This window comes from Plodia interpunctella, chromosome 10 (assembly GCF_027563975.2).
Source record: "Plodia interpunctella isolate USDA-ARS_2022_Savannah chromosome 10, ilPloInte3.2, whole genome shotgun sequence".
Taxonomy (NCBI): Eukaryota; Metazoa; Arthropoda; class Insecta; order Lepidoptera; family Pyralidae; genus Plodia; species Plodia interpunctella.
Window position 1 is genome coordinate 7,211,353 of NC_071303.1, and position 23,228 is coordinate 7,234,580.

The window sequence follows — 23,228 nt, forward strand, 5'->3', positions numbered from 1 at the left end:
TTAAAACTTACTACTTGGAAGTATTGTATAATCTGTACTCAGATGAACTCAATCTCAAGATACCTATTTTAAAGTATGAAAATAGCCGATGGCATGGCAAAGTGGCTATTTTTTGTGTGAGTATATTTACCAATGGGATAGATAGACAAAAGTAAAAGGAAGTTTTTCTGATAATTATTTTATTATCTTAAATACAACGATTATTACAACATAAAATAACTCTTTTAAATAACGTTAAGCTTGTTCTCTTCAAATTATCACATTAATACCAAAAGAACATTTAATTGAGACAAAATGGAATGATCCGATTACAGTCACAGGATACTTTGGTACAGGGTATACAGGTAACTTTTGTTATGCACGAAGAAACTTTTAGTAGCGGCTATCGGCATTGCATTTATTTACTTGATAAGTTAAGAAATAAAATACTGGGTAATTTAAGTTATGCATGGAATACAACAACTACCAAAGGAAATTTATCCACAGTCCGCTCAGTTTATCAGCCAATTTGATTGATGAGAACAAAAAAAGTTAAACATTAATTTCTTTTTGGCAACCAACTCAAATTAACCATTGAGTGAAAGAGTGAGAATGATTTATATGTTACGCTACTAAAATTTTAAAGATTTGGACTTCAGGCGAGATATTCTGTGTAAAATAATAAGAATGAAATCAGTTTCCAATGCCGTAGGTTGATAAAAGTTCGTTCAGTTTTAATCTGTGCAATTTGCTATTAGGCCAGTTTATTCAAATTCTAACATAGTGATACTTCTACAATATGTAATATGCATCCAACCCAACATATAATATCTATGCCTATAAGGAAAAGCGGATTTCTAATACATAAAGTAAATATAAAAATCCAGGAAAGGTAAGACATGCAAGGATTTATAAATATACTAGCTTTTACCCACGACTTCGTATGTGTATAAAAATCCGTTTCCCGTGGGAATTTCAGGAAATCCCTTCTTAGTGCATTGACCTAGGAATCTACACACCAAATTTCAGCTTTCTACGCCCAGTCGTTTCGGCTGTGCGTTGTCTGTCAGTCACTCAGTAACGTGAGTTATATATATATATATATATATATATATATATATATATATATATATATATATATATATATATATGATGACTACAAGATTCATACATGATTAATCCTTAATTTAAATGCCTTTTCTCAGTATGCAAAATGTATTCATTATCATTTATTTTTTAAACAACCAAATAATCTCAATTCTTTAACAAAAAATATAAGTTTTAGATTTAAACAAAAGTAAATAAATTCATGTCATTTCATGATTGTAATCCGCATTGTGATCAAATGCTGATTATGCATAAAGATACTGTAAGTACCACAGAACATATTTAAAAACAAATATTAATCACATTCCATCCTGTCGCTCCATCGATACATAAAATCGAGTGAACAAGTCCTAGCCTTTATTAAATGCTCCCACGGTAGTGATCTACATAAATGATTCTACGCAGGACAGAACCACTCCTCAGTTTGGCGTCTACGATTTTTTTATTTTTTACGAAAAGTGTGTTTAAGAGGGGGCGGCAATTTAAATTTAAGTTTCAAATTAAAACGTACTAAACATGACTAATTACCATTTGTTCATTGAGAATACGAAATTTATTGCAATGTTTATGTAGTGTATAAAACAATTTTTTTTCCTAAAAGGTCCTTGCTTAGTCTGTCAAGAAAGTGAAGAAAACGGATTTTTAACGAACTACATTTTTTTGCTATTGCAATACCAAATAGTATGGTCAAGATTGGTCGATAAACCCCAGTGTCGCCAGCCAAGAATAGATAGCGCCCTCATTTTCTCAATTTTCTTGACAGACTGGTCAGTCTCGAAGTATTTTCATAAATAAAGAAACTATACAATATATTGTCCAACCCCTAGTTTTTACCCTAATAAGTCGATTAGTTGTACGTGAAGCTACATTGAAGTATTTGAAGGCACATCACAGCCGCTAAACTAAAATAAGCTTGTCTTGGGGCTAACTCGCCGACATAGCTGAGGTGGGACTACTACTTACCAAACTAAGATTCGCGACCGAATATTCTGTTTCGGCGAGTTTCGACCTTAAGGGGCATGCGGACACATCGATTTTCCATACAAAAGTAACACCAAAATAAGGCGTGAATATTTCAATATATATTTCGTGTTACTTGGATTAAAGACAGTATTAACCAAGGTCTATAACATATTCATATTCTCTCCTTCATTCATGCACATTCGTATAAAATGAAAACCACATATATGTATTTTTAAATGGGGGAAAATTTTAGTAAGGATTTTTATTATTTTTAATTTTATTTTATTTTATTAGTAAGGATTTATTATAAACCTAGGTTGACAATGTTCTTAATCCAGAAAAATATGAATATGGAATTTGTATGTTGTTTTAATATTCTCATACTGTTATGTAACTGCACAGCATTTTAACACTATTTTGTAAATAATATTTGACAAAATAAAAATATTACAGCAGCTGTAATATGAATCTAATGTATAAATTTTAATACCAATTAATCGTTCCCCTTAAAAATAGTTCCAATCGATTAGTCAGCTTAATATATTCCAACAACTACAAAAAGCCAGGCACCTATCGGCATACTGTATAAGGCCCTAATTACACAAAACGAAACTCTGTTTAAAAGTAACTTAGTTGAAAACATACAATGTGATTTACTTCAATTTATTATTTTGTAAGTATTTATATTATTTTTCATTATTGTCTGGAAAGAAATATCATATTTAAAAAATATTGACATATTAATTTGAGCAATAAAAAAATACTTGTAGTTAACAAGTACTTTTTTATTGCTCAATGGTTTGAGTATTAAATTTTTCTCTCCAGTTAAGGATTACAAGACAGAATTACCGAATGACTTTGCAATGCGTTTGCCACATCACTGCACCATCACTAACCTAACCAGAGTTCCCGTAAAGTGGGCCTTAGTACCGTCCTCTCCCCGGCTCTCACACTCCATGCGAAAACAACTCTCTATCGTATGTCGCGAAATACTGGTTTCTGTTGCAAGTACAATGTATGGGGTTGTATGATTATGTTGAATGGCTCGAGATTTCAAGACATTTCTACTTCATAAATTACGTTTACTTATTAACCATAACCAAGCTCTTGGATTGTTTCGTAAAATTAATATTTAATTTTTAAATTAGTAAATATACACATTCCTAAACATAATTTTACAATATATCCTATAAACAATTGCGATGGGAAAAAGAAATAAAAATCCATGATCAGAGTTTAATTTAGTTACTCGACGTTAATGTAAATATATTTTTTTAATATTTAATTAGAAATCTTTGGAATAAAGATGAAGAAAAATATGTTTTTAAAGCAACGATAATTATTTGATGTGAAAAATTAAAATTTAAAAAAAAATGCCGTTTTTTTTTAAAGTATCAATACCCATAACATTGTACGAGTAACATCGTCATTATCGGCTTACGCTAAAACATATCAGAGAGCGAACTTGGAGTCCTGCTCTTCCTTTTTAATCTGTCGATGTCGCGGCGTGCCCTGCGGGGTACTCTGGCCTCTATTCTCTGAGGCGTTAGGCAGGTTTTCGGCTGCAGCTGCGCGCTCAGCAAGGAACTTTTCGAAATCGCTACTTGTCACGCTTTCTTGTGCGCCGTTTGCTTCTGTAGCGGCCTGTATAAGTTAAATTTAAATATGTTTAAATAAATTACGGTGACTAAAAGTTATATTTAGTAATAACTTTTAAATGCAATTAGAATTTGATATAGGATAACCCCGTTATTCATGAAAAGAAAAAATATGTTTCGTCACTATCGCACTTTATAGTATTTCACATTGACAGAAAGAGAAAACACACTTTGTCTTATAGTATGTTTTAACTATTTTTATGAATAACAGGGAAATCAATGTAATTAAAACCATCACCTTATATTTTTTAATGTTAATTTGAACATTAACCGAGTGCATTTACTTAGTGCTATTTTGTAGTGACTATTATGCCTTATGTTGTGACTTGTGTATATATTATAAGCAAGTATATATATATTATGTATTATAAGCACCAAAAATTAAATAAATAAAAAAGTGCAACTAAAAACTTTGAAATAAAATGTGTATGTAAGAAATAGGCATGACGACAATATGAACTTTCCCAATCTAATTAGTCTTTGTCTGTGATTAATAAAACAATAAGACGTGGTACGGACGTGAAAATGGAATCGAATACACATTGCGGGAAACGGAATGGGACACAATGCGGGAAATAGGACGGGAGACGTTGCGGGAAATAGGACGAGACACGTAGAGAGATTTTGTACTAGACAACATGGAAACATGCCATAAAATAATAGCTGAAATGTCGATTATTTTTTTGGAAGGGAAATTCACGGGGTCGATGCCGCGGGCATGAGCTAGCTTATGCCATTGGAAATATAGATGTCATAATGCCTATTGAAATAAACGAAAATGAACCGAAACACACCTTTTCAGCCGCCAACCAAGCGGCAATCTCATCAATTTCCCTTTCGTCGATTCCCGACGGCTGTTGAATTAAATTATGATGAAATAAATATAAACATATACATACGCTGTATCTAAATAAAAATATACTTAATACATAGTAATGAAATAACGAATAATAACGAATCAAATTGAAATAAAGTAATATAAATAGAAAAAAATGTGTAAAATAACAATAAAATATTTAAAACAAAACACTTGTAATATACATTTTAGTTCGGGACTTTGCATAAAATGTACTTGTATGTACATTTTAGTTCAGGACTTTGCATAGAATTGCAAATATTTTTGACATTATTCACCATTTTAATCTTGTGTAGTTATAATTTATTTATAATTCAGTAAGATATGCAGACGGGGTAGACAGAGCCAAGAGTTGCGGACCTCTAAGGCTGATTTTTATTCGCGCTTTTTTTCTGAAGAGTGAACCTTCAGTTACATTCGTATACTTCTTAAAGGAAACCTATGCGATCGAATTTTTACGTCAGTCTATATTAGTCCCTCTAAGATCAATATGCGAAACGAAATATTATGCCATATAAATTAAATTCATATTGTATTATGAGAAATAGTTGAGAGTCAATATAGAGATACAACTGTTTCTCATAACGTGACATCAATTTTATTTGTATGCAACTCTGGAGAAAAATATAAAAATATAGTTGGCCCTTGTAGTTTCGCACCGTCTGTCATGCTAGGCTTTTTCTATAAGAAGTTTACGTCTAAAGAAATAAATCCAGGGTGATGTTCGATCGAATAGGCACCCTTCAGGAACCGCTCTCGGACTAAAAACGCAAAATCGAAAACACGTTTCGCCGAAAATTTTTTATTTATTTATTTCAATGTTGATAACCTTAAGTAATTGTGTCAACAGAACTGAATTTACCGATTATTAAAATTAAAACTTATCTTGAGAAAAAAATATTTTTTTTTTCGACGAAACTAGTTTTTGTTGAAGAGTGTTTCTGGTGAACTGGAGACACCCCCTCGGACTAACGGTTACCAGTACTATATAAAGTAGAGTATTAGTGTGGTGTTTTGTGGTGGTGTGAGAGGTGTAATGCGTCAGTTACCGGCTGAGCGGAGCGCAGCGCGGCCGCGGCCGCCAGCGCCGGCGTCTGCGGCTCCAGGCTGGCCGCGTAGCTGCTGCCGCTGCGACCACGGATTACGATCGAACCAATAATAGATTTTCACTTCTCATAAAGTTTTACATTATGGTTGGATATAGGCCGCATAAAATTAGGATTTTTCAATCCTAGAGCATAAAATCTCATACAAAATTAAAATGCTCCTAAAGGAAAAATGTGTAATGGCCATTTATTTGGCCAAGTTTTCAAATCAAAATTCAGAAATAATACTTTCACAGACACTTTTTCAGGTAAAATTTAATTTCTCAAAAGCTACAAACTACTGGCTGGATAAACAGGCGCGTGCCTACATAAACGAATGTTAGGATGCTTATCTCAACTAATATTATAAATGCGAAAGTAACTTTGTTTGTTTGTTACCTCTTCACGCATTATCTAAAGGACCGTTTGTTAGAAATTTGGTACACGGGTAGAAAATAACCTGGAATAACACATAGGGTACTTTTTAAACTGAAATCCCCACGGGAGCGAAGCCACGGGACGCAGCTAGTTAATAAAATTGTTGTCAATTTTTTCAAGTGAAACCTCGACAGTAAAGCGACATTTCACCTCTTACTATCTTGATGTGGAACTATTTCATAACATAAATGTGTGAATCATAGGAAACTCACCCAGACTTCGCGGTGTCATAGCTGACATTCCTGGACTGAGCGAACATGTCGAACTCATCCTTGGAGCCCGGAGACTTATCCGGCTGAGAGTCCTTCACACCTAACATCATATTTAGCATGTAAGATATAATATATTCATATTGCATTTTTGTCTGATTGATTATACTGTATCAGTCACTACTGTGTCTGCACTGTAATCAGCTATGGAAGCAATATTTATGATGACAATGATATTCAATATTCAGACAAATGGACTAAATAATTTCCCCCAATGCAAATATAAACTCACTTAATTTGGCAATGTCAGGGACATCGTCGCTGAGATCTATCAGGGCATCTTCTTCAGTCTTCTTTGCTGAAACAAAATTCAAAAATCTATTTATTGACGTCAAAAATTTATTTAAAACCAAGTCTACAATAGACTTTCAAAGCGCAGGTGAAGAAAAATGGCGCAACAAACTTCACCGCAGACTTTTCTTCATAGACTTTGACGAAGTGGTATGTACATTATTGAAAATGTGGTTAAGTTAATGTCAAAAAATTTACTTCACTGTCACTATAAAGTATAAAACAAAGTTGCCTTCACCATCTGTCTGTTTCTAATCTAGATAACTGTCTCTCTCAAACACTGTTATTAGACAATGTATTCCCTAAGGTTTATAGAACTCGTGCGACGCCGGGCCGAGTCGTTAGTCTTGATTTTAGAATTGAAAACTGTCTAAAAAATAATCTTAATTATGACGAAATTAATAGAGAATACTTTTGGCATGGAGATTATTGGTTACTTATAGCTGCGGGCTGAGTCGCGGGCAACTGCCGGTAGTATAGTATATAAACTTACGTGATTCGGTAGAACCGGGCACTCCCATGGCAGCACCCAATATGGCGGATGGAGTCGCGGCCCCGGTCACGGCGTTTCTGAAAAATCAAACACATATTTTGTATCAGATTATATGTACTTTGAAGAACGGAGAAAGACATGGGGTACCTTTCATCACGGAAAAACGACAAAGACTTATCTGCTTTCACACCGGAAAAACAACTGGTCCGGTGGGAAAACACGCGAACGTAGCCGCGGGCACAGCGATTTTGGACCGTTGAGTACTATCCCATATATACATATACCTGTTGCTGAGCAGCCGCGAGTGGCGGAGCAGCAGGTTGTGGAGGCGGTCGTTGGCGTGCAGCAGCTCGGCCGTGAGCGGCGCGGCGTCCGCCAGCCGCGCCACCAGCTCCGCCACGCGGCTCTGCATGCTTCGCAGAGTGTCCGCCAATTCCTGGATAAGCATAATGTTACAGGCTACTACTATGTTAATGACACTGACCAAAGTTTCTTTCGTGCAACGAAATTATTAAATTCAATTAAACTTCTTTATTTATGAACACGGGTACAAAACATGTTAATTTAAAAAATATTTGTTGAATCACTTCATGACCTCTGAGCTGGTTTAGTTCAATATTTGTGATTTGTCCCAATAAAAAAAATGTAACCGATGTGAGTAGGTAAATAATAAATAAATATGTATAGTCCGAGTTACACGAAAAATAAGTTTGTGACTTGTGTTATGGGATACACATAACATCCAAAACCCAAGTAAAAAAAAAAATATTTAATATTTTTTCATGTGAAAAATATTTTCCATGAGGACAAAAGTCCTCACCGTGAATCGAACTCAGAACCCACAGTATGGCAGTCCGGCATTATGATCATTAGGCCACGGAGGTCGACGACAATTGGCAGTAGATTTCTTTTATATATAAGCTACCTGTGTTGGTGTCATGTCATCGCATTCTTGCCAAGATTATACGCTAATAAAACGAGGTACGGAACCCCAATAAAAAGTGATTTGTGGCAGGAGCGACTCCTTTCAAGCTGTATTAGTCTCACCGTTCTTACCAAGATTATACGCTAATAAAAAGGAAGTACGGAACCCAGATATAAAGGCTTTCAAATATAAGCTGTGTTAGCGTCACTGTTCTTGCCAAGGTAACTAGAACTGGTGCCTCGCTAGTTGAACGAAGTACGGAATACTAAAAAGTTATTTATGCTCACGTTAAGCAGCTCGATGTCGCTGTGGTGTTGCTGCGCGGGCGGCTGCGCAGTGAGGTCGTTGAGCATGTCGGCCATCACGGCCATGTTGCCCTCCACCACGCCCAGGTCCGCGCGCAATTTGCTTATCTGGCTGTCTGACAGTGACACCTGTCACAACACATATACTTTACTCACACATCCTAACTAATATTATAAATGCGAAAGTGTGTTTGTTACCTTTTCACAATCTATATGCTCAACCAATCTTTTTGAAATTTTGCATACACGTAATTTGAAGTATTGTGAAGGACATACCTTTCATCCCGGAAAAATAACTGTTCCCGTGGAAAATTACGCAGGCTAAGCCGCTGGTAAAAGCTAGTTGAAAATATATAATAATAAAAACGTTTATTTTCTCTACACATACAGATAAATCTAAAGGTATTACCGCTCAACTTTGAAGATTTGGCACAACCGACCATTCGACTGACATCAATCATCTTTCGGAATGCTATAGCCATACCAGCTAATAAGGCTACGAATGAATCCCTTAATCGCATCGTACGACATCCAAGTATATCGATTGGTTCTATTCTAGGGCGGGGCCACACGCCGCATCTCAGCAAGGATGACCAGACCAAACACATACCGTGGCGGAGCCCTGATCCTGTGCGGGCCTCAAGGGCTCGCTGGGCGGCGCGCGCTGCGGCGACATCACTACTGGGCCGTCCACACCGTCCGGCACACTCTACATACAAAATACAAGGTATTTTTCTGAACACTGCATAAGTACATTTTTATATTCTCAGTACAGTTAACAGCACATCAACCTACCAATATTTATTGTAAACTCGCCGCTATTACCGCGACATAGGTACGTGGACATACAACTTGCAAAAATTGTTACAGTGAAACAATAACATAAAATTTCGACAATTACTATACGAATGCACATTTATATAAGAGAAAAGGATCTTTTTTTGACATAGAATGTTTTGGAAACCAACACCCAAAGACTGTAACTAACTATAATATCGCAATGTGGACAAGACCTTACTTTCTCGCCATTCTGTGACACATCCGTGCGAAGCCGGGCGAAGTCCGGGTTTGCATTTCACCATCGAATCGATTCGAAGTGAACGCAGCGAACCAATCACATTACAGTGTGGTTGATTGTCGTTGCGTCACAATGGCGCAATGTGATTGGTTCGCTCGTCAAATGCAAACCAGCACTAACCCCCCTGAATCTCACTAGAGTATTCACACAGTCGATAAAAATAGCGAGGAAGTACGGTACAAGTGCCGGAATATAATTGCGGATAGGACCCTAAATGTAACCAAATAAGTGCAGCGGTCTTAGCGCTAAAAGCTATTTCTTCCGGACAACCTAATTTGCAGTCATATCAAATAGTATTATCTAAACAGCAATGAACCGTAACATTATTGTGAATAAATAAATCTCGAGACAAATTTATAATGATCGAGTTTCAAGGTTTTAGTGCATTGCGACTGCACTCTGCATTTGATTGTACGCAGATCAATAATGTTGTAACCTAAACATAGGTACCTGTACAATAGTTGGGGTAATTTTATTGATTTCACTTAGAATTTCAAAAGGCAAACAAACCTAATATTCTATTAAGGACTTTACATGGCAACAATAAAGAAAAATGATATGATATATAAACAATACTTGACCTGAGATAGGTTTGTGCCTGGGTGTATAAATGTTTGTGCACATGTTTAAACCATAAAAATGATATTTTTATAGTCCACGCTGTAACATGAAGGCCGTGTGACAACATAGGTATAAATAGTCCCTATCATTTACATATGAGTATGTACTAGTATGTATATACTAGTATGTAGTAGAGAATAGAACAAAGTATAACTTACCCTCTGTGGCGTGAATATAGGGGCCATAGCGTCTAAGTCGGTCATAGGGAACTCAATGCCCTTTGTCTTCAGCTCATTGTAAATCTGCACAACTCCCTGAAATATACATTTTAGATAGATATTTTATCATTATTTTAAGGTCAACCAGAAGGTGGAATTGATTAGATGATGATGGAGTTGATTGTGAAGATTTTCAGCAATACGAACAGAGTGAGTGGCGTAGCTAGCTAACCCAATAAAGCTGATGCTGAATAATTAATGCTCAATAATAATGCTCACAGATATAAGAACATCATCATGAGCCCGGGGGAAAAATAGAATCAACTTCTTGTAGTTGATTCGTCATAATTAGTTAATTTTTTTTGTGATATTCATCACGTGGAAAATCGAAACATAACAAGCCTATACCTGAAGGTCGGGTTGGTTTTGGAACGCGTCTGCCCAGCACTGAATGAGACTTAGTACCTTCTCCTGTACCACTGTTGGCGGGTCATTTTTAGGTCCGATAAGTTTTACCTGAAAATAAAAGATTTTTGAATGAAACTTTTTCGATATTTCACTTCTCATAAGTGTGAAATTTAAATAAAGTTACAGTGAAATATAAATATAGTATACTAGCTTTTGCGGATCTTCGCCCATGTGAATTTCTCTGCGAAAGTGGAGAGCCATGATTTTCATACAAGTTTTCACCCAACATTGTAGTCATTTGGGGGTTGATGTGTGATATTTTGAACAAAAAATTAACCCTATGTTTGAATGGGGTTCTTTGACTAAACATGCTACCAAATTTCATCAAAACCGGTGGTAGACAGACAAGTATAGACATACAGACTTTCGCATTTATAACATTAGTATGAATTTTCTATTAATACTAAACCTATGCTAATGACAAGACTTTTTTAATTTTGTCATAATCAGCTTTTGCCTTCCTCTAAGTTACAGCAACCCGTGAAAGCACAATTGAAATATACAAACACATTTACATAACCTGTACCTACTTAAGTGTACTCACATGGTTACCTACTACAAAGATTAACATTAACTCATTAACAATACGATAATACGTTAATATAAACACCTACAGACGGATTCAGAACAAACTCAAGCTATTCTGCGTACAACCTTATGCAACGGCAATAGAGGCAAATTCACTATTATTTTGCGTACCTTGATGTGCTATTGACTGTACATTCGATCTTTATGCCCCGATAATAGTGGCGAATTTGCAATGAATTTGAGAAGTTGATGTGCTGTTGCAGTTGACTGTACATTAATTATGACCACAGGATGAGTCAACCTTCATATAATAGGTATGAAGCCACGCGAACTAATGAAAATTATGGTTTATGTACGCATGATTACAAGCACAACATTCAATATTCTATATCTAAGTCATTTTGTATACAGTGAATATGGATCTTTTTTTATTTATTCAATCTTTATTTGTAAATATGGTACAAAAGCATTCTTTACCAGTCAACCTTCAAGGAATCATGTATGTGCAAATAACATATATGTGCCATTGTGGGTAGAATACAGGAACACCCTATTTACATTTGTGTAGTTTAGTGCACAATTGTGTCAGATACGCGGGGTTGACGCAGACGAAGTGAGTAAGCAGTTCCGTCATGACTCCACACTATTCCGAACGACATAAACGGTGCCCCTTTACATGAGGTCTGTTCCTATATTTGGTCTGTGGTAATATAAACATTGCTGAATAGTAATAATCTTGTGTGATACTATGTATGTACTGTATTATCATAAAATAAATGTGGAGATGAAATGGACAACAGAAAGCAAGCAAGTATCAAGTTATTTAAATTACACAAGAATTTATTTATTATCAACACTAATGAGATTCTAATAGAGCTATTCCAATCCAAGTAGACCAGTTTCAAATGAAATTTTCAAACAAATTTGTATGCTAATGGTGTTATTTTTATTACACAACATTGCATCAACTTTTGTTGTTTTACATTTTTGATTTGCAGCTCTTCATAAAGAACAAGATGTACATAGCTTGAAAGCTTCTATTCTACTAAGCTTCATGTCTTCAATTAGGTATTTTTATTACAAGAAGAATTCTTATGGTGGGTCGCTTCACCTTGGAATGGACCCTTCTATATTCTCCAGTGGAGTACATACAAGGCGATTAAGAGACACATAGCCTTAGCAACTGATAGGCAACAATAGTAGAGGTTTGATGTCAGGCGGACAGCCCGTAATAATATTATAATTGAATTGTAAATGTTTGTAACATTATTTTTTACCCTGAATGCAACTGGGGACACATGTGGATTGAATGATATAGGGAGTTATTCTACATTCTTCTTATATTAAATGAACAAGAAAACATTGTTATAGACAATGACAGACAAACAGTATTTCCCTTGTATTGTAACTATAACCTTGTGAAATTAACATTGTTTCCACAATTATGTTTGAAACCAATTTTAGTAATATTATAAATGGTCAAAAAAAGAAATGTAATGCAAATCAATCTATCATGATCAAGACATAGTATCTGAGGACTAATGACACCTTATCAGTCACATACTGCTGTACATGATATGCAAACATTGTCTTTGATAACAACCTGTTGTGTTAATGCGCATGCAAAATGATACAACATGCAAAGTTTACTTTGTTTTTATGATCAGGAAGCTTAAGGATAACTTTTTTGTTTAAAAAAAAATATAATTAAGACATTAATATGAGATAATAGCTGCAGCCTGTGAGAATTTCGGGATAAAAAGCACCATATGCATTAATCCAGGTTATTTTCTACCTGTATACCAAATTTCATAACAATCGGTCCAGTAGATAATGTATGAAGGGGTAACAAACTTACTTTTGCATTTATAATATTAGTTGGGATGATAAAATATTGAATTTACATCTTGTATTGTAAAAAGTAGATTTGGAGATATTAATATTCAAAATGAAGAGAACACAGAAGATGAGGTTTTGTTTACCTGGGACAGATAGGTACTATGTTTTTAAATTCTTTGATGAGATGAAAAAGGAAGTGAATGAGTCAATGGAAGAAAAAATATATTTAAAGTGTAATAGGAGTCCTACTTACAGTTATTGTGTTATTGTCCTTGTAATACTTTCCTACAGTTATTCAATAAGAATTGGCAAAGCAGTGACACAATCTACTACAAATCATAGTATTTACACATCTTGTCACTTGAGATAAGATTGGTAAGACATATCTGGCATACAAACACAGTATTTGGCTCTGAGTAATGGCAAAAGTAAAAGACAACGACTGAAATATTTACAAAAACTGGACAATAGGATTGAGTGTTAAATCTAGAAGATGTTGAGTTTTGTAGTGTACAGTCAACAGCACGTCATCAAACTCAAATTCATTGCATTAAGTTGACATGTGGTTGTCTGTTTTTAAAAATACTAGTAATAATGGATTTTCTAAAGAGTAATGTCAGTTTATCTTTATACAATAGAGCAGCAATAAAACTAAACTCACCAGTTCAGATATGAATTCCTTATGGCAAACTAAAACATGGAATGGCTTCCCGCAATTTTTCACACATGTCTCCAGGACAGTCAATGTGTACATTACCACCGTGTAGTTTTTACCAGCACTCTGAGTCAACTTCCTCCTAATAGCCTTCACGGCATCCTTCGGACCGTCTGTACTGCTATTTATGATGTCACATATTTCCATATTAAGTGCCCAGTTTTCTGATGGAAGGTTCCCATCTGTAGCTTGTTCTGCAATTGGTAAACATCGTCATAAACAATCATAGGGTCAAATTAATTAACGTTTACATGACAAAGATTTTAGTAGGTATATAAGGTATCGTAGATACAAGCTAGAAATACTCAATATCGCGAATAAATGCCTGATACCTAGCTTGTTTTGTCATTTCTATTCAATTACAACAAAGAGAAATTGAAATTTAAAGTGCGCAGAATTATCTTAGCCAAGGAACATGAAAATCAATTTAGTCTAGTATTTTCTTTAGAAATAAATATTTATTCTTACCTATTTTTTGCCCCACGGGCGTAGAAAAAGGATTCCCCACCCCGAAAAAGGACATTTTTCCAAATTATACTCGAATATTTATCAAAGCGATTTCTCCGATTTCACTTGTCATAGGTAAACTATAGATTAAAAATTACTGACCACTGACTCATGTCAAATTATTTCATTTCACGTTACCACTATCCACTACCTACCTCCTATTCAGCTCCTAATGATTGAATGTAATTAAAAATTATGAACATTTCAATGCGTAATCTTTTTTTTTTCTTATTTATTTAATAATATATCAAATCGACCCCAGATATAAGAAGATTTTGTTCTTATTATCTGTGATTTACTATCAATCAATGAAGCTGTTATATTTATTAACCTTGCGTATAACGGACTATAAAGTTTTTTATGAAATGAAATGATCCCTGGAAACTTTGTTTTCTTTTTGTCAGTAATATAGGTAGGATGAATAAAAAAAAAACAAAACATTGATATAAATATATAAAAAATATATTAAATGATTTCATTGTTTCTTTCTTTATTGCCGTGAGATTAGCATAGATTTAGGAAGTACTTCGTATAACAGTATCTACTAATTCCATGGGGATTTGCGAGAAACGACTCTGCCGATATCACAGATATAAAAACATTACATTGAAGGCCGATATACCTACACCTTTGAAATTTTAGAGGTTCCTAGGTAATACAAAAAAATTGTAGATGGCGCTGAGTTTGTTGAAATGAAACGCGAAATGGTTCAGATATAAAAATGTTTTTATATCTGTGATAAGAACATTAATTGTTCTTATATCAGTGGTTCCCATGGGATTTATTGTCTCCCGACACTATAAACGTGCCGCTAAGAAATTATCTGTTCTCAGAAATGTCCTCTCTTGGGAATTGGAATTTTAGTACTTCTGACAGCTTCATAGAGACTTTGCTATTTTTTATAGGATGTTTTTGGTGGGCACAGTTGGTGGAATTGCAATGCTACAATTTTGATTTCAAGGTTACGACCGCAACCTTTTTTCGTTTCATAACTTTTCATAACAAGGTTTCTAAGCAACAAGATATTTATTTTGTTTGATATTGTTAATACCTAGGTAATTATTGAAGACGCTATAGTGGTATACCTTTTTGTGGTGTTACTTTATTGTATTATATTACCTAGATTCAACTTGGATACAATCCTTAATAATATAAAGAAATAATTTTGTACTCTACAACGAAACTATGGGAGAAAAGAATACTAAAGAAAAGAGATCTCTGAATAGTCTTATTATACATCCAGCCATCGAACCAGGAGTCATTGATAATGCTATGATTACACGATGTATATTAGAATATGGTAAGTATATTTTAGTAGATATTTAGTAGGTTTACCCACAGAATTTATAGAAATTTCCTAATCTAAGAGTTTACCGTACCAACCAGTAGCTAAGCATCACATGTTCAGATATATTAGACATAGAAAAACACATAAGTAGGCAATTAATTTGGTACATCCAATTGGTTCACGTAGTGAAATCAGATAAGGCATATATAGTAAGACGGGATCATAGCCCATTTCTGCATGTTGCGTTTGCAATTTGCATTAGGATTTGTGAAGCGACGAAGCCCAGGGTCAGTGTAAAAAAAATCTAAACATTTTGAAGATTCGCCTGTGATTTTACAACCGGCCTGCCTGACGTCAACCCTCTCTTTGAGAATGCTATTGTTGACTATCAGCTGCCTAGGCTGTGTGTCCCTTAGGTGCCTTGTAGTATATGGAGTGGTCCTATTCTAGGACGGAACCACACGCCACAAGCCTGGAAGGAAAGAACTGCTGCTTTATAATCGCCTAGCTTGTTCCCTGATACACGCATTAATATCAACAGTTACAGGTTTCATAATAACACTTACTTATTCCTCTGGATTAGTGTCCCCAAACACCACCACCACTACTCGCTTCCGGTGAAGGAAAATATCGTGAGGAAACCTGCACACTGGTTGATAATTAACTTGTGTGTGAAATGGAGAAGGCAATGGCAAACCACTCCATTACTAATGCCAAGAAAGTTGTTATGTGTGTTTAATTCCACGTAATGACCACAACCCTCAGCCATGAGGAATACGACTATGAAGAGAGTGTCCCTAAAGTGGATATCTTGGCCTGGAAACGAGATTAGTTATAAGACAATATTTGAGCTACCTTTACCATTCTTATTCTTTCAGGCCCAAAAGAGGAAGCCGGAAGATTATTCGCAGAAGAAGGTGTACATCTAGATGAAGCACCAATCGTGCGTTTAGAATTCCAAAATATTCTTAGAATTGACCATCTTTGGATGTTGACATCGTTAAAAAAACTAACATTAGCACACAATCAAATAGAAAAAATCGAAAACCTTGAAAGACTTACTGGGCTCATAGAATTGGATCTGTCATTTAATAAAATCGAAAGGATTGAAAATTTAGAGGAGCTTGTAAATCTTGAAATACTAACGTTATTTCATAACAAAATACGAAAACTGGAAAATATGGAAACTCTTGAAAATTTACTCGTATTTAGCATTGGGGATAACTTTATTGAGGATTACAAAGAGGTAATATTGGTATTATTACACCCGAGTAGAATGTTTTTATTTGTACCTACTTTGATGATGAAGAAAATATAATTTAAATCAACTAACATTTTTATTTTTGATAATGCAATGTATTAATTTTGCATACGAATATTTCTCTAAATCTCTTTAGATGGCGTACTTGCGTCAGTTCAGGAAACTTCGCTCAGTGAGCTTCAAAGGTAATCCTTGCTGCGATGACCCCATGACTTATCAGTTCCTCAGATCTGCGTTAGTCAGAGTAACTTATTTAGATTACAAAACTATCACGGAAGAAGAACGAGAGGACGGCAGATCGATATTCAGGTAGCTACATAAAAAAAGTATGGTAGCGTCATCAAAATTGTTTTATAAATATACAAAGACGAGTTAGTTTATTTACTCATTTATTTGGTTATCGTTCCATTACACAGAATGTTAAAATTCAAGAATTATTATAATTTAAAAGGAAATTCATCGTTGAAGATGCCTTTACTTACTAATTTTCAGAGGTTTGTTGCGAAGACTGGACGAAGCCGACGAAAAAACCGAAAAAGAATGGATAGCCAAACAGGAATACGATGCGAGGGTGGAATTTTACGCGCTATCCTTCGTAGAATATCTCAGTGGTCCAGAGTTGATAGAATCTATGTTCGAGAAAGACCCGGACGGAAGTTTACTATTGAAAGTGGGCGGTGAACTAATAGGATTTTTCGAACAGTAACTATCTATTCAATATCAGTTTGTTAAAAGCAAATGTATGTATAGGTATAATTCAAATTAAAATATAATGGAAACATACAAATATCTTGAGCTGTAGTTTGGTGTTTTGTTGTTGTTTTCTATATGCCTAATTTAGTATATCATCCATATAAGATAATCTCGTTTTAAATTTGAAGTGAATTCAAATATGCATTTGTCCAAAGATAAACATTTTTTCATTTACCCGGAAACCGAATGAGCATGAGAGATAGTGTTATGTGTATTGATGTAATTCAGGTACAAGGATCAGTATGTGGAAACGATGGCAGGCTTGGTGGAATTCGCTCAAGGTGCTTATAACACTAGACAGAATGAAATAAAGCTGTTCAAAGAGTTGGTCGTCAACGCTTTGGAAGATAGCGTACAGAAGAGTAAAATGTAAGTGCTTAGCACTAATTTGTGATCTAAGTATAAATATTTAACTACCTTTATAGGTACTTATTTTAACTGATAAAAAAGCAATTGTAATTACCTTTTACCCTCCCGTCTAACCCAAACCTGTGAGAATACATTAATTTTGATTTATCAGAATATTGGAAGAGTTTGAGAAGAAGAAGCAGCCCCTTGTTGCCCAAATGAATGACATGATCCATAAATTTACGACAAAGCAAGCTACAATAGAAGAGCTGGAGCCTAAAGTAATGGATCTTGGGGAAGCGTTTAATGACCTACTCTATGAGGTGTGGAAGGATCTCATGACCATAGAAATGCGGCTATATGAACAGTGTGAGGTAAGGAAAAATGGATTAGGTAATTTCGAATGAAGTTAAATAGTTTCAGGAGTTAAGAATTCAGAAATTTCAGTCGAACGCCGATAAAACGTCTCTACAAAGTTTACAAAGGATTAACCATGTTCAGAAAGGAGTATGGAGGAGTAAAGGAGTAATCTAGGTGTTATATTTCACAGGAATCCCGCGTACAATTCTCTGTGAACATGACGGAGATGATAACAAAACTTTTAGAAGTATCTCGAAACGCATTCGGCGCGTGGCGCGAGACTGAGGGCTTGTGGTCGATGCGGCAGTTTGAGTCGCTTTCCAAGCTGCTTGGCAACAAGATCATGCTGGGAGACGCCCCACCGGACCTCTTCGAGGTAAGTAAACTTTCAAGCTCATGGTCTTTAGCTTCTTTTTCCTATGAACTATACTTATGTCTGTAAAGTGATGAAAGTATGTAATGAAGGGTCCACATTCTTTGAAAAAAAAAAAAAACAAATTTCAAACAAGAAAAATAGTTTTAGCCGGTGATTTACTAGGGGACGCATTTAATGGACATTCTTTGCAGATAATGATGGATCGCGACGCGATGATGAATTTAGTAGCGCAGTCATCAGACAACCACATGAGGTTTATCGACGCGAGAGAAGATCTGCTCATGACGCGAGCCAATCAATGGAGGGACGACTTGGTTCAGGGAACTAATGAGTGAGTAAATTTTTTTCCAACTTGTACATAAGACATTTTGTATTCCTTTCAGTTGCTTTAGTAAGGAGAAAAATCTTAAGTGTCACCACGTCAAATTAATTTAAATAATGTTTTTCAGAAATGAGATTAAACGTAACAGAGATAGGATACTCGAAATAAACTACTTCATAGACAATCAGAGAGAAGATTGGACGGATATGCAGATGGGCCTTTCTGAAACCGTAGATCCAGAAACGGCTGCGTTACTTGGAGACGATTTATACTAAATTAATAGTAATAACAATCATTAATAATTCTAACAGTACTGAAAAGCAGAGAAAACTATTGATGAAAAAATTTTACATTTTGATTATTGTTTTTAAACAACATAATTTTGACATACCTAACTTTCCCTTTAGGATCAAAATAAAGAAAAAATGTCATTTAGGTACATTAAAGGTCTAAAGGTAAAGTTTGTGTACAACGAGTTTTTATAATTAAAACTTTCTAGTCACATTGCATTTATTATTAAATGAGTGAAATAGATACCTATCCGCCCTTATACCGTACCTAGTATCTACCTACTTGTGTTAAACACAAGTACAATACATACAAATACCTACGTACAATACCTACGTACTCTTATTTCCAAGATGCGACGGTAGAGAACCCAAGAAGTCTATTGGGACAAATAACAGTCACCACAATGTCTAAATTAACAAATAAATATACGTACAAAATAAACGTACGTAAAAAAATAATTACTAGTACTTAGGTATTTAGGGTCAAACCACGGCCAGACACAAACAAAAAACACATATTTCTATCAAGCTAAAGAGCACAATTGATAACACTGCTAACATAATGTTTATATTATTTAGAATATCTCGGTCCAAAAAGCGTTCAGAGTTCTCTGTAATGATAACGCATTGAAGATAGGATTACTAATATAGGTATTAGCAATTCATTTGATAAACGACTCCTTACTATTACGAAAAAAACACTTTGTACCTATTATACATACAGGTACTAAGTGCATACCAAATTTCATCTAAATCGGTTGAGCGGTTTAACTGTGAAAGCGATACAGACAGAGACTTTCGAATTTATAATTAGTATGGATTTAAAGAACACCGGATAATTAATTGTATTTAAGTAGGTACTAGCTTTTACCCGCAGCTTCGCCCGCGTCTAATTTGGTAATATCGCGCCTTTTGATGAACGCGACAACGCTTTTTCTTCTGACTTATTTTACAAATATCTGCCATGTTTCTAATTTACTTTAAAGAGTATGTTTACCAATTTTTAGCTTTTTATCTTGAAAATTGTATTAAGCCCAATCTTTACCTTTTGAAGGGGAATTCCCCATCAAACCTTTCTTAAAAATACCCTGAATGCAGCTCCTGTGACACGGTTACATGCATCATTTCATAGAATTTTGGTTTATACATATGTATATAAATTATATTTATGAAATCATTGATTAAATAAGTTAGCCTTAGTAATATTATAACTAAGACTAAATTGTTAGTCTAGGGATGCACTACATACTAAGGAGATAAATAAATTAATAAGGACATTATTTTACAAAACAATATATTTCGAATAAGCATGGTGTAAAATACAATATATAAAAATTTCACATGTGTAAAATGTATCATACCTGATTTTTCATATTAACTTACTCATATTTCATGCTACTTTTATATATTTACATAAAATAAAGTCACATCACACAATTACTACTCAATAATGAATCTCTCAAAAGTGTGATCTGATCAAATCTCACTACCTACAATATTAATTAACAAAAACACTGTATCCTTATGGCTATGAATATTCCACAATTCAGCCTTATAACAATTACTTACCAGCCTTCTTTTTCAACATTTGCATGTACATTTCTAACGATTGTTGCACTTTAGGGCTGGTAACAAATCCTAGGAACTCTTTGAGGTCATTCTGACGATTTTTTTTAAGCCAATCAAGGGCGTCGCCTCTGATTTTTTGTTTAGTGTAAGCACGCGCCATTGGCGGTATTCTGTCGAACTTCTTTATGAAGTTTTTACTTTTTTCTACACACTCTGCTTTATCCGCAGCTACTTCGTCAATAAGGCCTACCTGTAAATTAATAAATTATGGTGTTTGTTTATTTTCTTCGCCAAATTATTATTTTTTTAGTTTATTTGTATAAGATTGCAATAAGTTGGTACCTGGTTCAAAGATATCTATGGCTATTCAGAGAGGAATTGCACTACCAGTAATAAATTATCATCCATTCATTGAGTGTGACGGGAACAAACCCAGTATTTTCCAGTAGTATTTTTTACTATGTTAACTGTAATTACCATTTTTGTTGATTTTTTATTTTAATAAACAGACATTGCATTGTAATAAACATATTAAAATCTGTTTATTACAATGCAATTATGTCTGTAAATAGTTAAGAAATTGAAAAGAACTATGGTTAGTTTAGTAATAATTTATTTTATTTGCTATATTAACATTTTTATTCTATAATTTTTAAAAATTCTAAAAGTTAAAATGTTCAGAAATAGTCAATAATAAAATGAGCTATTACCTTAAGAGCTTCTTCAACACTAAACATTCTTCCAGAAGTGAGCGCTAGTTCAGCCTCCCTCTTCGAGATTGTATTACACATGGTGTCCATGAACCAGCGTGGAGCCACAATGCCCAGGGCTGTCTCGTTGAGGCCGGTCGAAAACTTCCCACTGGCCATCACTCTGTATTCACATGACATCGCTAGCAGGCAGCCACCGGCTGGTGCATGGCCCTGGGTTCAAACATTTATGCTTAAAATATGTCCTATTTGCTATGCATATGCATAATCAGAATCAAATTTGCAAAATCTAAAATATTTAAAATTGTATTGTATCTCTATATACGTACATTGATAGCAGCTACTGTGATAAAATTGGAACCAAACAACTTGAGCCAAACTTCCTGCAGCGTAGTCCAGAAAGTCTCCACCCTCTTCATTTCTGGCTTGTACATCTCCATGATGTCTAGACCAGCTGAGAATGTTGTTGGTGCTGACTGAAAATATACAATTCATATGATGGAAGGAAAGAGCAAAATAATTTGTGAGTGAAATGGGGCACCACTTAAGCAACCAGGGCTTTGACATGAGCGCTGTCATAAGGAAGTAACAGGGAATATGCTGACAGAAAAAAATGTGTCAACAACAAATATATAAATTATTATTACACCTAAATTGTTGTTGAAGAGACTGTTGATATAAGTGTTCATGCTAATTTAACTCAGGTTTTTTTTGTAAATACATAAACTACTTACAGAAGTTAATATCATCCCTTTTGCCTTGTTTTTAGTGACTTCATCAAGAGCCTTGTCTATGTCTTGCAGCAGATCTAAATTCAAGCTGTTCACTGGTGGTCTTTGCAAGGTCAATGTGGCAATACCTTCATTGTCTACTGATAGGTCAACTAGAGGCCCAGCTTTGGCAGACATTGGTCGGACACTGGGCAATACTCGCTTGGCATTGTTGACTAATAGCCTTAGAGGAACCATCTGGAAATTAACAGTTTATATAAGTGTTTTCTACAAATTCTACATAAGCTATCTATCAGTCACCCAGGCAATTTGAGCCAGGATGAGCAAAATTCATTTTTTTTTTAAGTACAGTCCACCACATATCTCACCCTGCATGTATCTTTATCCGAAGTAATAAAGGGCGAATTTGGAATGATTTTTGGGTAGGCTGATGTGCTAGTGACTGTACATATTACTAAAAAATATATGTTTTGCTTGAGTTAAGTATCAGTGCATTGACTGATATTTTTGTAGAATACTAACAAACTCAACCCCTATCAACCTGCATTATACATTAACTAAAGGTTTTAATACTCGTTAATTCAAAAATTTATATTTTTCTTTTGAGGCTTTAAAATAAAGCATGAAAAAATGTTACCCATGTTTTAAAATTAAGGTAGCTATTTTACAAGATTATCTATAATACTTAAGGTAGCTATTTTACAAGATTAAGATACTTTTTATTTATCTCAGCTAATATTTTGCTATTAGAAATTTTCTTACTTACGTTTTATAAAGTTTTTGAAATATTCTTTTTTGATATTCTCTGAACCTTGGACTCTGTTTGGACTCTTCGATTATCCAGACAAGCAAGTTTTTATAACTCGCCACAAAATAACTTTTTGTGACATTTGTCAAAGTAATGTTATTTTAAATGTTGCAAGTAAAAGTGCACCCA

The 23,228-nt window shown here is 34.6% G+C and overlaps 3 protein-coding genes across 4 annotated transcripts; 1 reads left to right on the top strand and 2 right to left on the bottom strand.

Moving 5' to 3' along the window:
• Positions 1–162: 162 nt before the first annotated feature.
• On the bottom strand, positions 163–14,402 carry LOC128673220 (uncharacterized protein). 2 transcript variants are annotated; one of them, XM_053750921.2, is made up of 13 exons: positions 14,245–14,402; positions 13,723–13,970; positions 10,635–10,742; positions 10,227–10,322; positions 8,980–9,078; positions 8,352–8,498; positions 7,424–7,575; positions 7,140–7,216; positions 6,588–6,653; positions 6,299–6,398; positions 5,613–5,691; positions 4,502–4,561; positions 163–3,693 (listed from the first exon to the last, which is right to left on the bottom strand). In XM_053750921.2, the coding sequence occupies exons 1-13, from the start codon at positions 14,297–14,299 to the stop codon at positions 3,502–3,504; spliced, it is 1,479 nt and encodes a 492-aa protein (XP_053606896.1). In that variant the 5' UTR covers positions 14,300–14,402; the 3' UTR covers positions 163–3,501. The 2 variants fall into 2 exon arrangements, with proteins under 2 accessions (XP_053606896.1, XP_053606897.1); XM_053750922.2 differs by lacking the exon at positions 4,502–4,561.
• A 547-nt stretch (positions 14,403–14,949) lies between these two features.
• On the top strand, positions 14,950–19,495 carry LOC128673218 (dynein regulatory complex subunit 3-like). Its single transcript, XM_053750919.2, has 9 exons — positions 14,950–15,583; positions 16,450–16,817; positions 16,969–17,141; positions 17,325–17,534; positions 17,814–17,954; positions 18,106–18,307; positions 18,484–18,669; positions 18,861–19,000; positions 19,119–19,495. The coding sequence occupies exons 1-9, from the start codon at positions 15,469–15,471 to the stop codon at positions 19,264–19,266; spliced, it is 1,683 nt and encodes a 560-aa protein (XP_053606894.1). The 5' UTR covers positions 14,950–15,468; the 3' UTR covers positions 19,267–19,495.
• A 1,063-nt stretch (positions 19,496–20,558) lies between these two features.
• Positions 20,559–23,206, bottom strand: LOC128673198 (enoyl-CoA delta isomerase 1, mitochondrial-like). The gene is made up of 5 exons (XM_053750875.1): positions 23,058–23,206; positions 22,295–22,528; positions 21,890–22,036; positions 21,561–21,773; positions 20,559–21,100 (listed from the first exon to the last, which is right to left on the bottom strand). The coding sequence occupies exons 2-5, from the start codon at positions 22,526–22,528 to the stop codon at positions 20,843–20,845; spliced, it is 852 nt and encodes a 283-aa protein (XP_053606850.1). The 5' UTR covers positions 23,058–23,206; the 3' UTR covers positions 20,559–20,842.
• Between the last annotated feature and the right edge of the window lie 22 nt (positions 23,207–23,228).

Coding starts and splice junctions, on each gene's coding strand:
- LOC128673220 (XM_053750921.2), bottom strand. CDS start 14,299: ATGTCCTTTTTCGGGGTGGGGAATCCTTTTTCTACGCCCGTGGGGCAA. Junction 10,323..10,634: donor AAAACCAACCCGACCTTCAG/GTATAGGCTTGT, acceptor TGTATATTTCAG/GGAGTTGTGCAGATTTACAA. Junction 7,217..7,423: donor TCGCGGCTGCTCAGCAACAG/GTATATGTATAT, acceptor TTGATTTTTCAG/AAACGCCGTGACCGGGGCCG.
- LOC128673218 (XM_053750919.2), top strand. CDS start 15,469: ATGGGAGAAAAGAATACTAAAGAAAAGAGATCTCTGAATAGTCTTATT. Junction 15,584..16,449: donor ACGATGTATATTAGAATATG/GTAAGTATATTT, acceptor TTATTCTTTCAG/GCCCAAAAGAGGAAGCCGGA. Junction 17,142..17,324: donor GACGGCAGATCGATATTCAG/GTAGCTACATAA, acceptor ACTAATTTTCAG/AGGTTTGTTGCGAAGACTGG.
- LOC128673198 (XM_053750875.1), bottom strand. CDS start 22,528: ATGGTTCCTCTAAGGCTATTAGTCAACAATGCCAAGCGAGTATTGCCC. Junction 21,774..21,889: donor TCACAGTAGCTGCTATCAAT/GTACGTATATAG, acceptor GTTTGAACCCAG/GGCCATGCACCAGCCGGTGG. Junction 21,101..21,560: donor GTGTTGAAGAAGCTCTTAAG/GTAATAGCTCAT, acceptor ATTAATTTACAG/GTAGGCCTTATTGACGAAGT.